We start from the raw sequence: 14,819 nt of genomic DNA, 5'->3' as shown, positions 1-14,819 counted from the left end.
TTTAAATGCAAGTCCATGTCTGCTTCATGATTCCAATGAATCACCTACTATTATCCAAATGTTTTCCCACAGCATGCTATGTAACCTCTCACGATTACTATATTTACACAAAAGTTAAACATTTTGCATTCCTGCTTTTTATTTGATCACTTTAGAGAATTGCATCCCTCAATTCACTGCACTTCTATGTATTATTATTTCACTTTTACTTTTGCAAAGTGTCATCAAAGTATATAAAATTGCATCTGCCTTTCTCTCCTTGAACAAAATGCTCCCATGAATTAGGTATGAAAGTCAACAAGAAAACCTTTTTCTCCTACTGTCTGATCTCTTCTAGCCATCAAGAAGCACTTCATAAAGCAGTAATTAAGTAAGGAGGTTAGCAGTGCCCAGTTACCAGTGAGAAGAGCAGGAATTCAACTGTATTCGAAAATTTGGGAGGCTAGACTCTCCTGTTTATCTGAAATCTGTGCCTGCTAAGTTGGAGCTCCCTGACTCAGTACATGCAACTTGAAGGTATTCAAGGGAAATTATGACAAATAAAACCAGACAAACCATAACTCGGTTCAGTACCTTAATGGCAGAGATGTGAAGGAACAACTCTGCCACCTGAACATCAGCTTAGAGCTCTCTTGTGTGAGTCCTACCAGTCACTGGCACTACACTGCTCGCCCCAGAATGAAGTACTGATGTCCCCATGTTAACTGGAAAACTGACATTAAAGCTGCTAATGTAAGCAAGTTTGTAAATTATGAGAAGCACATAGAATAAAGACTAAAAGACTTTAACTTGCTCCTGGAAAACCATGCTATTACAGGTGACAGGCAAAAATACAGCAAAGATATGAAACCCATACCAGATTTGCTAGTGGTTTTAGGTGGCTAGGCTGTGGTTTTTGTTAGTCTAATATTTTGTGATAACCAGGCTGCATTCCTCCCAGTAGAGTCTATTCATACTCTAGACATGCAGTTATTACATAGAAGGCTGCACACGTGATTGTGTGAAATTCTCCTTTGTCAGCTGTTAAAAACAGCCAGTGAAAAAATTGTGCACCTTTTATCTATAGGACCACAGTGGTCAGAAATCTTTGTGCCAAAGGCAGACCATTTTGACTTCTAGAAAATAGGGCAGGTTTATACCATGACCTCTGTTAATTCCCTGCAGAAGAAGGGAAAAAGAAGTTTGCTGTGATATATACTGTACAACAGCAGCATTCCTTCTGCAGCCTTACCTGGCAGATGCCATATTTTGCTTTTCTATGTTCACACACACAGTTAATTTCACAGGCTCTGAAATGCCTGTTGCAACAAAATTAACAATGAAGGATTGAAATAAACCTAAGTTTTTGCAGGATAGCTATGCAGATCTAAAAAATCCATACAAATAATTATGGTATGAATGAATTTGGTTTTTTTATGAGAGTTTCCTAATTATCGGGAAATATTAGGGGCAGCCTAATTATTAGACTACTCCTAGAAAGGGAGTACATCCCCCTTTTGAAACCAAGTATTTTTGTAGAGAAAACTGCAAGACGGAAGGAAGGAAGAAAAAAGAAGAAATGCTGCCTCATGGATAAGGGATGATTTCTTGACACAATAAGATCATTTATATATATTTTTTTAATCTAACAACTGTTTCAACATTCTTGTACCTCTTACTCAATGAAACAGTAAAGGATTTAATATAGTTGCAATATAAACTTTAAATTTTGTAAAAAGTTGTTCCAATCTCTAGGTGCACGATGATTTTAAACAACGTTAACAAAAATGATACCGAATTTAAAAAAACCCAAAACACACTTACCCGATGAGATGTCTATCCGGTTCTTCTTCACCTGGGTGACGTTGATATGGACGCTGACTTTGCCCTCATTTATGTCAATCTCAACATTCCCCAGGCCATCTGCAAATTTGCTGAAGAGAAGAAGTCCACTTGGGTTCCAGGTCCGGAAAAGGAAACTGACTGAAAACAGATCCTGGCTCGGACGACCAGGAACCTCAAGGTAACTGGTGGCATTGAAAAAGACAGGCACTGTATGTGGCTCCACACAAGAAAAACTTAAATTTCCCTAAGTAAAACACACACAAAAAAAAAAAAAAAAAAGAGAAAAAAAAAAAAAAAAAGAAAAGCAAAGCCATAAGCAAAATGGTAAGATTCCACTAATCCATAGCTACCTCTAGAAAAGTATTCTAGATTTCATTCAGCCTAAAGACTACTGTGATCAATGCATGATGCATCTAAAGATGTGCTGTTAATGTTACCATTGTTGTTACTACTGTAATAGTTACTGATGGTTCTGGGTTTTTTTCTAGCAGTGTCCATTATATTTTGTACTGTACATACACAAAATAAAAGGCAGTCTGCCCTGAAGAGCTGTAGTCTAAGAAGCAGCTTAGATGAAAGCATTAATTTTTCTAGTTAAAAGGTAAATTTATCACAGATAAACTTGGGCTTGTCTGTGGTCCTCATAGAAACCTGTAAGAGAACAGTATAAAAAATGAGTGAAGGTTTCCAAATACCCTGATATCAATGAGTCAATCAATACAATTCATGATTCTCCAAAAGAATGATGTATAATACCTGAAGAGTCATCCTCTCTGTTATGTTTTCTACTAAGTGATACCACAAATGCTAATACTTCAATTCATGAAGCAGAAGGATTTGGTGTAGCTGATTGTGAACAACACTTAATATTTTTGGATAGTAAATAATTTTCTCTGTAAAAGAAACTAGTTTCCACACTTTAAAATTTGATTATTCAGGAAATTCACAAAAGATCCAGTTAACTTTATTGATCTACAAGGCTTTAAAGTGTATCTGTAAACAAGACTAGAATTAGGGACATGAATTTTTCACTCTGGTTCTCATGTCACTTCTTGCAACAAAAGACCAAATTGGTAGGATGCATTACCATTTTTTTTCCTTAGAAATCATAGGTACTTTGTAGTAATCTATGTCCAGAATTAACTTATTACTGCATGAATGCAAATATAACAGGAAAATTCCTCTGCTGAAGAATTCCTATAATATGTGGCAAAGTGGATCATGTCCTGTGGTAAGGCTTTCTCATGCACTGTTACAGGTGGATATGTGGCACTTACAGTTCTACTTGGGAAGGAAGAAGTATATCTGATGCAGTATAGATATTATTACTATAATCAAGATAGCAATTCCTCTGATATTTATTTGTTCATTAAAAAATATTAAGGCTTGAACAATATTTTTGGAGGTACATAGATATTTAGAGACTTGGTCCATCTTAGCAGTGTTCAGAATCCATGTAGAAGTCAGTCATCATCTTTATTGTATAATTATTTTTAAATTCCATATTACTGACTTACTGATATAGGCTTTTATGTCACATTTCTGTATTTGTAATGTATAAATGCATCTGAAAGTTCATCTTGAGGGAAAGTAGAGAATTTGGAAGCAAGATAGGATATTTGTACTTGAAAATGTGTAGGAGGAAAGACCTAAGTAAATTTCTTTAAGACATAATTATATTCAATCAGAGATAATGGATTACATCAATAAGCAAGTTTTAGCACTCATTTGCCAATGTCCAAACCCATCACTTTTTAAAAGAATATCCCATCAGGAAACACCTTATCTGTATCATAGCGAGATACAACTGGTGTGGCAGACTCAGCTTCTTACATAGGATTTCCATGTAAAAATCCAAATGAATAAAAATAATATTTTCTTGACCCCTAGGATAAATACTTGGATTACTCTGCATAACAACTTCTTTTTCCTACAGAACATCAGAAGTTTTAGAGTCTACCTCTAAAGGCCAGTAGAATTAGCAGTAGCTAGACTATCAATTTGGCAGCTTCTGGGATCAATTATGGAACACTGATATTTTCAGTAATTTGGAACTAGAGAAGACATTTATTTAAATTGATCTCCTAGATTTGTTCCTAAACTGAAATAGAAATGGGTAACTCATTTGTTTGAGTAGTTTTAATCTGAACATTTCCAAGTTTGCTACAGAATACTTGTGCTTAAACCACAAATTTTACACACAGTAAAAAAAAGGTGGGGAGTGTCTGAAATACCCTCTGTAACCCTTGGCTATCATTCTCAGTGTAATGGTCACCTTGTGCATAGAAACAACTTCTGTTACTTTGTTAAGGCAGTCCTGTGTAGACATGGAAGGCTACATCATTCTTTGAGAGATGTCATCTCACGGTTCAGTCACAGATACCAATTAAGCAGTGCTCAGAGAGCATTCCTTTTAAGAGTTCCTTTTGCTGCCTTGTTACCAAGAGGAACTAACAATTTCCTCATTACAAGAAGGCTTTTATATCCAATCGACACTCTTCTGTCATCCTGATGTTTTTGGTACTTGCATGTGTAACACCTATTAACGTTAATGGCACTGAATGCATTCAAATCCTTTTTCACATCAGTGAATGCATTTCCCATGAATAGCCTAGCACATTAAAAATTTCTTGAGAAAGTAACACGTAGTTCTAATTTCTCTGCTAGTTAGCATTTTCCCTACTGAGCTATTCAGATTAGTATGAACTGGATTTTTGATCCCCTCTATGACTGTAGTTCACAAGATGAGTCCTCTTTTAAGTACAGCCCATCTTATATAGATTGCTCACTAGTTCTAGGTCAAGAGATCGAGTTAATCTGCAGCTTGTCTCTACAATAGCCTCCTCATTTTTCAAAGAGAATGAAGTCCTTTTCTGTAGATTCAGAGTGACATGCTGAATAGTTTTCTGTGCAATGACATCTGGAAGTCAAATATATACTGTGCATTTATATTGAAAGTCTTGGTCTTATCAGAGAATTTTTCATACTACATTGATAGGGAAAAGGTAAAAACAATTTAATTTGTGTAGCTTGAGCTGTGTATGGTGATCTTTCATCTATGTGGCAAACTAGATTCATGTTTACTTATAAATCAATTTTGCCTATCCACATTCAAACATTATCCCTTGTGTAAAATACTACTGTAAATAGTTTTCCCAATTAAAAGACCTACTGGCTGAATAGGAAGCCCCCAGAAGACAAGTAATGATTTTATTAAGACTACACTACCTGTTAAACAAGAGTGGATCATACAGTACAGCCAGTGCACTGCACGCTAATGCCACCTCAAATATCACGAAAGAATTAAAAAAAAAATTCCCCTTTACTCTCTGAATCTAAACCAAATATGTTACTAAAGTCAGGTTTGGACTTTATTTAAATTTAGAATACTTTTAATTTGTCTTTTGATCCTTACTCTTCAATAAAGCAAAAGGATAACTGGTGGTGCTTTTTTGTTCATAACATGTATGCATATGAGACATAATTTTTTTAAATTTAATTTTGTTCAGAGACAAATAAAGATCATCTCCATCTTATCATCTCTGATTTCCTGGGCCTCCTCACTGTGCATAATTAATTTGTCAAGTCCCTTTCACTGCGTGACTTGTGAAATTCGTCTTCATCTAGGAATATAATTTTCTTTTGTTTCACAGCACTTAAAATCCTTCTCTACTCTGAATTTATGCTTCCTTTGTGATATTTCTCACAACCACACTGATTACTTTGCTTGTATTCAGCCTCATCATATTGTGTGCGTTATGCCTTTTAAGATAATACACTATTTGGGGCAAGGTGTGTTTCATGTTATGGGTTTGTACAGAATCTCCTACAATGGAGTTTTGGACACGTGTTGGACTGCTTGAGTGACATCATCATAAACATGCTTAACAACAACAATAGCTTCAAACAAGTCTATTTCTATTGCTAAATCATGCTAAAAACTAGGTGAAAAAATGGTTTTGTAAAAAACATAAAAATCCATGTTGATTTAGTTAGAGTAAAATTGATTATACTTATGAAGAGCTGAAGCAAGTATTCCTACTGAAAACAAAGGTCACTTCTATCTTTATAGTCATTCTCAGAATTGGAAATCAACGGAATCATCAAATTAAACTGGCACATTATCACCTCTTGATGTGGCACTAATACTGCCAGAGCTTCTTAGGAGGATTTTACTTTCATGTTATGGGCAACAGAATTTTAAAAGCAAAGAAACAAAGAAAGAAAGAAAGAAATACTATCAGAAATATGATTTTTCAGAGACTTTAGATGTCTGCTAGCTATGCCACACTTTTGAGAGGCTAGGACTTTAGAGGATAGGATTTGCACTATAGGAACTTCTTAAGCAACACTTCTGTTCGGAAAAAGACTTTAAGAATATGTCCTACTAACTTGCAGTGGACTTGATTGTGCAAAATGGAAAGATTGCTCCTGTACAAAGATTCTTTTTTAAATCAGGTATCAATCTTTCAAAATCATGGTTTTATTACAGCTGAAAATGCCCGGCAGGAAGGAAATCACATGTAATTTTGAAAAAAAAAAACCCTAAAAAAATCAAAGTTTCATGAGTTCATGAGATTGGGTTGAAAAAATTTTAAAAGTGGGATCTTACTGCATGGAATATATATCGTATCCTTTCCCTTTGACAATACTGTAGAAATTAATGTATAGAAAAGGTTATAGATGTCAGGCTGCATTACTGAATTTGTATGGGAAAACATCACATACTCAAGACTATCACTTGGATTTCCTTGACGATTTAGCCATAATGTTCATAGTTACATGAAGTTTCAGTTTTACTGTCCAAGGATAATCAATACTTTGCGTGACATCATCACTGCATATGTACAGCCCTACAATTTGTTACATAAAGGAAAATGAAATAGTGTAAACCTATGTATTGTTAGCAGGAATTTTTGAAGTCTGTAAGCTTATGCAGAAGAAAGGCTTAAAAAGTTATTTGAACAATCTCAAAGTTATGGCAATAATACATTTATTTCTTAGCCACATTGCCTTTACATGCCAGCAAGCATTTTCAGGAACACTTAGAGCTTTAAAAACACAGGAATTAAAGTATATTCTTTCTTAATCACCCTGCCCATAAAGCCACAAGTCTGAAAATGAAAGCAACTATGAACACTTAAGCCACAGCAAAAATAGAATAAAATGCTAATAAGCTCTGTAATGTTAATAAGCAAATAATGATTTTTGAGTATAATGTCTTGAGGTTTTTCAGACGTATCAAAAAAGACTGTAGAAGTATTCTCATCCAAAGCCTTTTGCACACCAGCAATCCAACTAGCTCAGCAGGGATGGAATATTATCAGGATTTGAAAGCCAAAAGAAAGCTACAATTCATTTAATAATAAATCTTGTCTGCACTGGTTTTGGACTACTATAATTTGAGAAGAAAGGGAAAAGGCAATTAATGGCTCAGTTGATTTTTTTAAAAAAGAAAAAAAAGCTATCTGACTGACACTAAAGGTTAATTTTTGAAAGGTGAAACAAGACCTCCAAAATAAAATGCTCATACATGTGGTAAAATTTGTTTTGTGTTTTATATTACTCCAGTATATCACAAGAATATCAGCAACACACCCTCAAAAACCTTCTAGTCTTTAGAAAGAGAAGCAGAAGTGTAGACGACCCTGAAATTATGCTCTTACCACATTTGAAGGTTCCAATTTCTTCCTCTTGGCAAGGTCAGTGATATTATTGCCATTGTAGTTGATGCTCTCCATACAGCCTTTGAAATTCTTCCTACTGTTAGAACTTGGTTTGCCAGAAAAAGGCATACCTCCAAAGGTTATCTTCAAATGAAACAGAAAATGGTAAATAGTTACTGGAAGGCAAAGACTTTTAAACAATTTTGCTGTAGATATATCTGCTTTCTTTGAACACTCAACCATGGCAAAGAAGAGAGATGGCTACACTGTTTACAGGAAAACGATGTATCAAAATAAATACTGCAAAAGCAGAAAAAGAAGTAATGAATTTCAAATATTTATGGTAGCCAAACCCAAGTATTATTCCAATTGTCCAAATAGTGAACAGACATGCCTAACAGTTATTTGTACATGAACTGCTCCTCTGATTGCTACTAGAAAATAAGCATCTCAAACAAAGAAATTGGAATAAATTTCCATCACAGTATTTTTCTAAACAAAAGTAGACATGAAATTAGCCAGATAATCTGATTCAAATCATTCACTCAGCTCTAACCGTGTGCCAGAGCTCAGACTACCACAGCAGTGGTGCCCTCCAATATGGCATGTTATTCTCCCTTAATGTTTATATATCTATTTAATCCAGAAGAATTTACATAGTTAAAGACGCAATCCCCTCTTAAACAGAAGGACTTTTTACTACCATGCTTTTGTCATGTAGTTGTAGTTAATGAGGAGTTATCCCTTGATTTAGCTGGTCAAATAATCTCCTTAGAGAAGATGAAGACAACCACTGCAAAGACTCAGTCATCAAACTGAAGCAGGAATTGTTTTTGTCTTACAGCTCAATTTCATTACCCTGGTTAATTGATTCTGGGTTATGCATAATCTATAGTGCTAAAAAACTTAGAAAACCAAATATTTACATTCTGAAAGTGTTAATCTCTCATGAAGTCTTTCTCTGTCACTCCATAGAGACTGTACAGATCTCTACCACACCATGGTCTTTATGGAAATGATTGGAAGTGAATAATGTTACATGTTTTCATTAATATTTTGCAGCCCAAATGCCGAGAATAAGGGGCTCATGAGATTAGTCGCTGCAATCTATGTTAGGTAATTATATCCATTAGATGATGGCATAAATAGTAATGACACCTTGCTTTTCTGCCTCGCAAATGCTCAGAAAAATATCAATTTGTAGTCTGCTGCTGAGATTTGGCAGAATTAAGCTTTTAAACATTATTCATTGTCAATTCCATTTGTTATTACCAGCAGCAGGAAAACAGAGCTCCAGGGTGACATTTTCCATTTTGAAAGCATGTAAGATACCACTTTCTACCCCAAAGAAGCAGCTTCCACTTGTCATATACAAGGAACTAAAGCTATACAGCTGAAATATAAAACCTTTATAAATCACACACACCAGCTTTGTAAAAGTCGTGTGGACACATCCTTAGGTATTTTAAATTTACATGTCTTGACTTTAGACAAGTTACAGTACTTCACATGGACAATGTGACTAATATTTTAATGGTTGTCAAATATTTTATGCATATTATAGTCGTGTTTGGATTAAAGTAACTGGAAAAAAAGAATTTTGAAGAAAAGACAAAGCAAAAAACATATTGTGACAGTGAACTAAGAATGGGACTATTTTTTGATCTTGAAAATGCAATCAGAACTAATTCTTATTCTTCTTTTTATGTTTACTTAACTTTTCTGAAAGAGATTAACCTGGAAACAGTTTTTTCTATGAAAAATAGTTTTTTTTCTTTTGGCCTTATTCCCTGTTAATCACAAAAGCAACACTTTTAAATTTAGTCTGTGATGTCTAAGCCCTAAACCAGTGAGATAAGTGAGAGGAAAGGAAGGAGAAGAGGTTATGTCTCTTGAGCTTATAGGAACCACAGAAATGTATACACACACACTCAAGTTCGATTAAACACAGGGATCCATGTATATGGAGAATTAAATGTATGTTTGAGAACTGCCAGTAAGATCTTTTAATGCAGAGAGGATGGGAAGGTGAATGCACTGAATTCAGCTCTTACTAGGATTCACTTATTGTACGCAATATATTTGTTATGTAAACATTATATATATATATATATAATATATATATATATAAAATATATATGATGTGCACAAATTGCACAAATTGCACAACCCTGGCTTATGGCATTCAGCCTAAGTTTTTCTGTAGTTCACTCACTTGAAAACCTTTAATAAAATCTATTTATGTGTTTTAAGTAGTTCAGTTCAGATCTTCAGTGCTCAATAAGTAATAGACGTACAGGCAAATTTACTTGTTATTTTCTCATTAGAACTCCCAACAAATAATGGATTCATAAAGATTTGTTGGAATATAATCAAATATTTGACTCAGAAGCATTTACAATTATAAGTACTTTTTTCAAATATTCATATATTCTTGATCAAAAAATTGAAAAAATATCAATACACAAGTTAATTCAAACTTTTTTCCGTGACATCATTTATAAGTGTGGAAATTACATATTTGGTGCAGCCAACCATGTTAATTCTCACTAGGAACAGTAAAGAGTATAAGAACATATTACACAAAAATTGCAATAACCAACACGTCGAACTTTGTGCAACAGATTAGAAGAGCTGAACAAGTTCATAATACCTGAAGCTGTAGTGTAATCAAACAACAAATCCACATTTAATTAGTACTAACACTTGTGTGAATTAACCTGAGTGATTAAACAAGTTTTCTTACAACTTTCCTAACTCTTCATTGCTCCTTTCTAGAAAGAAGTTACTGATGCCATATTTGTGAAAATACAAGGAAGTATCTCCCTAAGACAGGACAGATCAAGATCTGCATTAATAACAAGGTTCTAATGTTCTTCCTTTGCTAAAAATAAATACTGACACCACAGATTAAGGCTTTCTGATTCAAGTGCAAAATTATCACCTGAGTGGAACAACTGATTGCACCATACTTTTTTTAATATACTTCCTGCTTAGAGCAGCTGCTTTTAGAGATTTTTAAAATTGTGTATGCCTAACTTGCTGAACAACACAGATCTCCCACTTTGAAACAAAGGGCTGAGATGATTGTTACACCATATGGGACTTGGTAGGCTAATTAAGAGAAACATAATTTGTACTTGAGAGACAACACCATTGGAAAGAGAATTTCAGGAAATGTAAGGGAATAAGTAATCAAAGAAACTATGAAAAAGTAACAAAACCTCTTAAATTATGTTAGCTTTCTTACTGTACCTATCTTTACAAAACCAATTTGAATGAAAAGAAAGAACTTTCACTCTTTACCTCGTAGTCCAGGTCCAGGTAATCAAATTCTCCATTGGTTCTGAAGTGCTGCATGTGTCTGTCGAGGGTGAGATTGATGTTCCTCCCGTGGCGCTCTATGATGATAGAGTGCCAGTGGTGATCATCCAAGAGGCTGCCTGTCGTCACATATGTATGGCCAAAAATAGAGCCAAGCTGGTTGCTGCCTGAGAACAGAAACAATAGCATTTCTCACCTCATACTAGTTAGGGAAACATTTTCCTCTTTCTTTGTCAATGTTTCACCTGAATCATACCAGACATGCAATAAACTAGAGTAAGTCAGTCTGCTATGAAGTTGAGATTTGCCCAGTGGAGAGTTGCTGCCACAAATACAAACAGCTAGACCAAATACAGTGAGCATCTGATCACTGATCTGTATGAATATATGTATAAATTCATAATAGCAGTTATTTGGAGATGAACCAGGAAGCAATACCAATTCCAAGCTGTAAAGTTGTTTACATCTAGGGTTTTCTACCTTCAATCCTACACTAAAGAAAAGAAAAGCGTCACCTCTGGGCCAGATCCTGAGCTGCATTGAAACTGTACTGATTTATGACTGCTGAGGAGAACATGGATCCTGATAACAGATTTTGACAACAAAAAGCCTTTTCACTCTTGAATTCTATGTTTTGTGGCCTCCACCACTATCACTTTACCAGTAAGCAGAGGTGAAAATGCTCAATGCAGACTGAGTTAACAGCAGCAAAAAACCATCTTCTGCTAATACAGCTTATTTTGGTCTCTTCTCCTGAAGCAATCTTCCTGTTCTGGAAGTCAAACTACTAGCAAGGGCATAGCTTTGCAATTCTCTGCTGTGTTATCCAGGGGGTTTTGCCAGTGCAGCTGTGCTAGTCAGAGATCACATCTCATTGCCATCTGACTGACACAGCTAAGCCAGCAAAGGTTGATAGCACAGATCCCAACTGAAGCAGCAAATGACTAATTCAGCAGTAAGTGTGAAATATTGCTGCACTGCTCAATAATTCAATGCAATCTTCCATGTTCTGAAAACTTAAAGGGACCTAAGCATTTCTGAGGCTGAGAATTTCTTACCCTCAAGAATGCTTGCAAGTCAGACATTAAGGTTTGTGCATGCTGAAAACACATTCTGGCAAATAACACTTCCATGGCTTAAGACATTACTTCCCTAGAAATGACCATCCTGCCTTTATGCTGATGGCCAATGGTCCTGTTGGTTAAAAAATAAAATAGAATCACATGCATATCATTGAGCCTCAGTTTCTTCAACACAAAGTCAAATGCAGTGCAAAGTGAAACCCAAATCCACTTCTGTCTCCCCATCCTTCCCCCAGTCCTTGGTATATGAAACTAAGTCACTGGATCTCACCAGGCAAGATGAGCATTCTTTTCTACTGTCTCTGATGCAAAGACAATACTCTCAGGCAGAGGAATAATAATAATAATAATAATAATAATACCATAAAGCATTACTTCTGTTTATTGAGTATGTGTCACAGGGCCTAGTCCCATTTATCAGCCTAATGATTTAAGAACATCCTTACCAAACTCATATATGGAAATTATAATAGCTTATAAACACAGTCTGTGCTGAAGAATATAGAGGAACAGGAAATGAAAGGGTTACTACTGCAATTAAAATTGTTAAAAATAGGTAACTGCTATAGGAAGGTGTGCTTTCTCATCATCTGTTCATGTTGATCATTAGAAAAAGAACAAGAGAAAATGCTAGTGGAAATAAGTACCATTCAATGTAAATAACAAAAGGAACAATTTAGTCTTCACATGTCTGTAAGAGAACTAAGGAAAGTTGCATGAAATCTTCTTCTAAAGTTCTTTTGTTTGAATGGAAAAAATACCTGAAACCAGATAAATGTGGATTTTTTTCATAATAAATGTACTTTATAAATCCAGTCACTTATGATCCTGTTGTCCTCCACTGGGAGGACTGGAACTAGAGTAATATATACAGGCTTTCATCATAAGATTGCCTGATAAAACAATCTCTTTTCCTTTCTTAGTTTTCTTTCTTAGGCTCTAGGAAGGCTGCTGAACTATAACTCCATGTGGCCTGTAGCTTCCTAGACCGACACTTCTTTTTTCCTGCAAGGTTCCTTAGGGTGACCTTTATTCTTCCACACGTGATGACAGTGTCCTTCTCTCACACAAAGCCACAGCTAAGGCCAAATATAATTCCAGCAAGCTTTTTTTTTTTTGTTTGTAGTAATGACAATATATTGCTGATCTTGCTTTTTTGTATGATCTTCTTTTCACAGTATCTCACACAGGGTAAAAAGGACAGGGTGGAACTAAACACACACTACATCCCACCTGCCCCCCCCACCCAACATATAGAAAGGGAATTAACAACATTTTCAACAAATTATCTGATTAGATTATTTGGCTTATCATATTACCGTGGGAATGAGGATGAAAGATTTGACCTAAAATTTTTGTGGGACAGCTAAAAACTACTACAAAACTAAACAATCAAAACATACCTAAATTTAAATTTAGGACAAGTTTGGCTTTCTTCAGTTCCAAGGTGATATAGTCTCCTTGCTGTCCTTCTCCGTGGAAGATTACACCTTCGCTTTCGGAGGTCTTAAATTTCAGAGAGATGACATCTTTCAGTGTTTTCATTTTCTTGTTCCTGAATCTGTATGGTAACACCACATGGCCATCAAAATTGATAACATCAGCCCCTAAAGGAAAAAACAAATAACATCATTGATGAGTGATTGTATATTCCTGTGGCCACTGGAAAAACAGACATGCCATATGCAGATTATACCTGAACAGAATAAAAAATGTGCAAGTGTGATAGGCATTGTAAGTATATTTCTTTTGACAATAATTTAATACCATAAAAAGTAGGGACCAGGCAGAATATTAATTTAACCCACAGAATGCAAAAATAAAAACAAACCAGATTTGGGAGGACAAAAGCTACAACCCGTAGTCAATAACTTTCATTTTCTCCCAAATATAATTGCTACCATGTATGTTTTCCTAATTATAGCTCAAAATGAAAGGTAAATGTCTGAGACGTCATTCATAAATCATTTGATACTTCTTTAAAATTCACTATAGGTATCTGTAAGGACTGTAAACAGTAAAACATGAGCTCAGATGATCTGCCTGGCAATTTTAGATTTTATGTAAAACATAGGTATTTGCCTTGTCTATTCCAGGAAATGGTGTGTAAATTGTCACCTCAACTAATTTTGAGAAGAAAAAGAAAACCTTTCATTTGAACTAATTTTTGTTTCATGTTTGGTTTTGTTCAAAATATGTGAAAACTGAGGGATGCAAATATTTAAGGTCAACGCAAAATTCAAATAAATATTGCATAATAACACTACAAAATTTCATGTTGTCTTATTTTCATGACTTAATCTCTACTCTAAAGAAAGAACAAAAATTTCCACAATTTTCTGGATGTTAGAACCACAGTAAAAATAACTGCAGAACTGGATTCCATTCAACACATGCATTTATGTGGAATATTGAATCTTTTAAATTAAGCTGAGTTCTGTAAAAGATTTCAAACAGATATTTATTTACCTCTAAAAATTTATAGAGATTTAAGAAATCCCCTTAAACTGCTAATAATCAATCACCAGTGTCTTAGCTACTATTTGTATGAGCATTTCATCCTCATTGTTGACAACTAACAATTTGAATAATCATTAAGTAAAATCCTTATAAAGGAATTAATAAGAAAATATTCTTTTTTTTAAAGAAAAAAAAAATCCACCCATGTTCTTCAAAAGCATTTACACTTCTTATTGACATACCATATTCATTCATGCTCTGAATGAAAAGAAGGATGGCATTTTTTCATATGTTCTTCAACCACTGATTTTTGCCTTCTTCTGTGGTCTGCTCTTCAGTGATTGTTTGCAACTTTTTAAAACTCCTAACTTGTTTTTGTTATTATGGTGGTAATTAATTTAAATCTTTCATCCCCTCTCAAAAAACACAAACACATTTCTGTTGTGTAATTAACACAGAAGAC

The 14,819-nt window shown here is 34.7% G+C and overlaps 1 protein-coding gene across 1 annotated transcript in view; it reads right to left on the bottom strand.

The window, feature by feature from the left end:
* Positions 1-14,819, bottom strand: part of CNTNAP2 (contactin associated protein 2) — a 1,037,874-nt gene that overhangs the window by 516,953 nt on the left and 506,102 nt on the right. Inside the window, exons 5-8 of the mRNA XM_032104142.1 lie at positions 13,300-13,503; positions 10,797-10,981; positions 7,491-7,634; positions 1,804-2,068 (exon numbers count right to left, since the gene is read on the bottom strand). Coding sequence (XP_031960033.1) covers positions 1,804-2,068; positions 7,491-7,634; positions 10,797-10,981; positions 13,300-13,503 — 798 coding nt within the window. The remainder of the gene's footprint in view (positions 1-1,803; positions 2,069-7,490; positions 7,635-10,796; positions 10,982-13,299; positions 13,504-14,819) is intronic.

The sequence above is a fragment of the Corvus moneduloides genome, chromosome 1 (genome assembly GCF_009650955.1).
Source record: "Corvus moneduloides isolate bCorMon1 chromosome 1, bCorMon1.pri, whole genome shotgun sequence".
Classification (NCBI taxonomy): domain Eukaryota; kingdom Metazoa; phylum Chordata; class Aves; order Passeriformes; family Corvidae; genus Corvus; species Corvus moneduloides.
The sequence above is the reverse complement of the archived record's forward strand: the minus strand, read 5'-3'. Positions and strand labels throughout refer to the sequence as shown.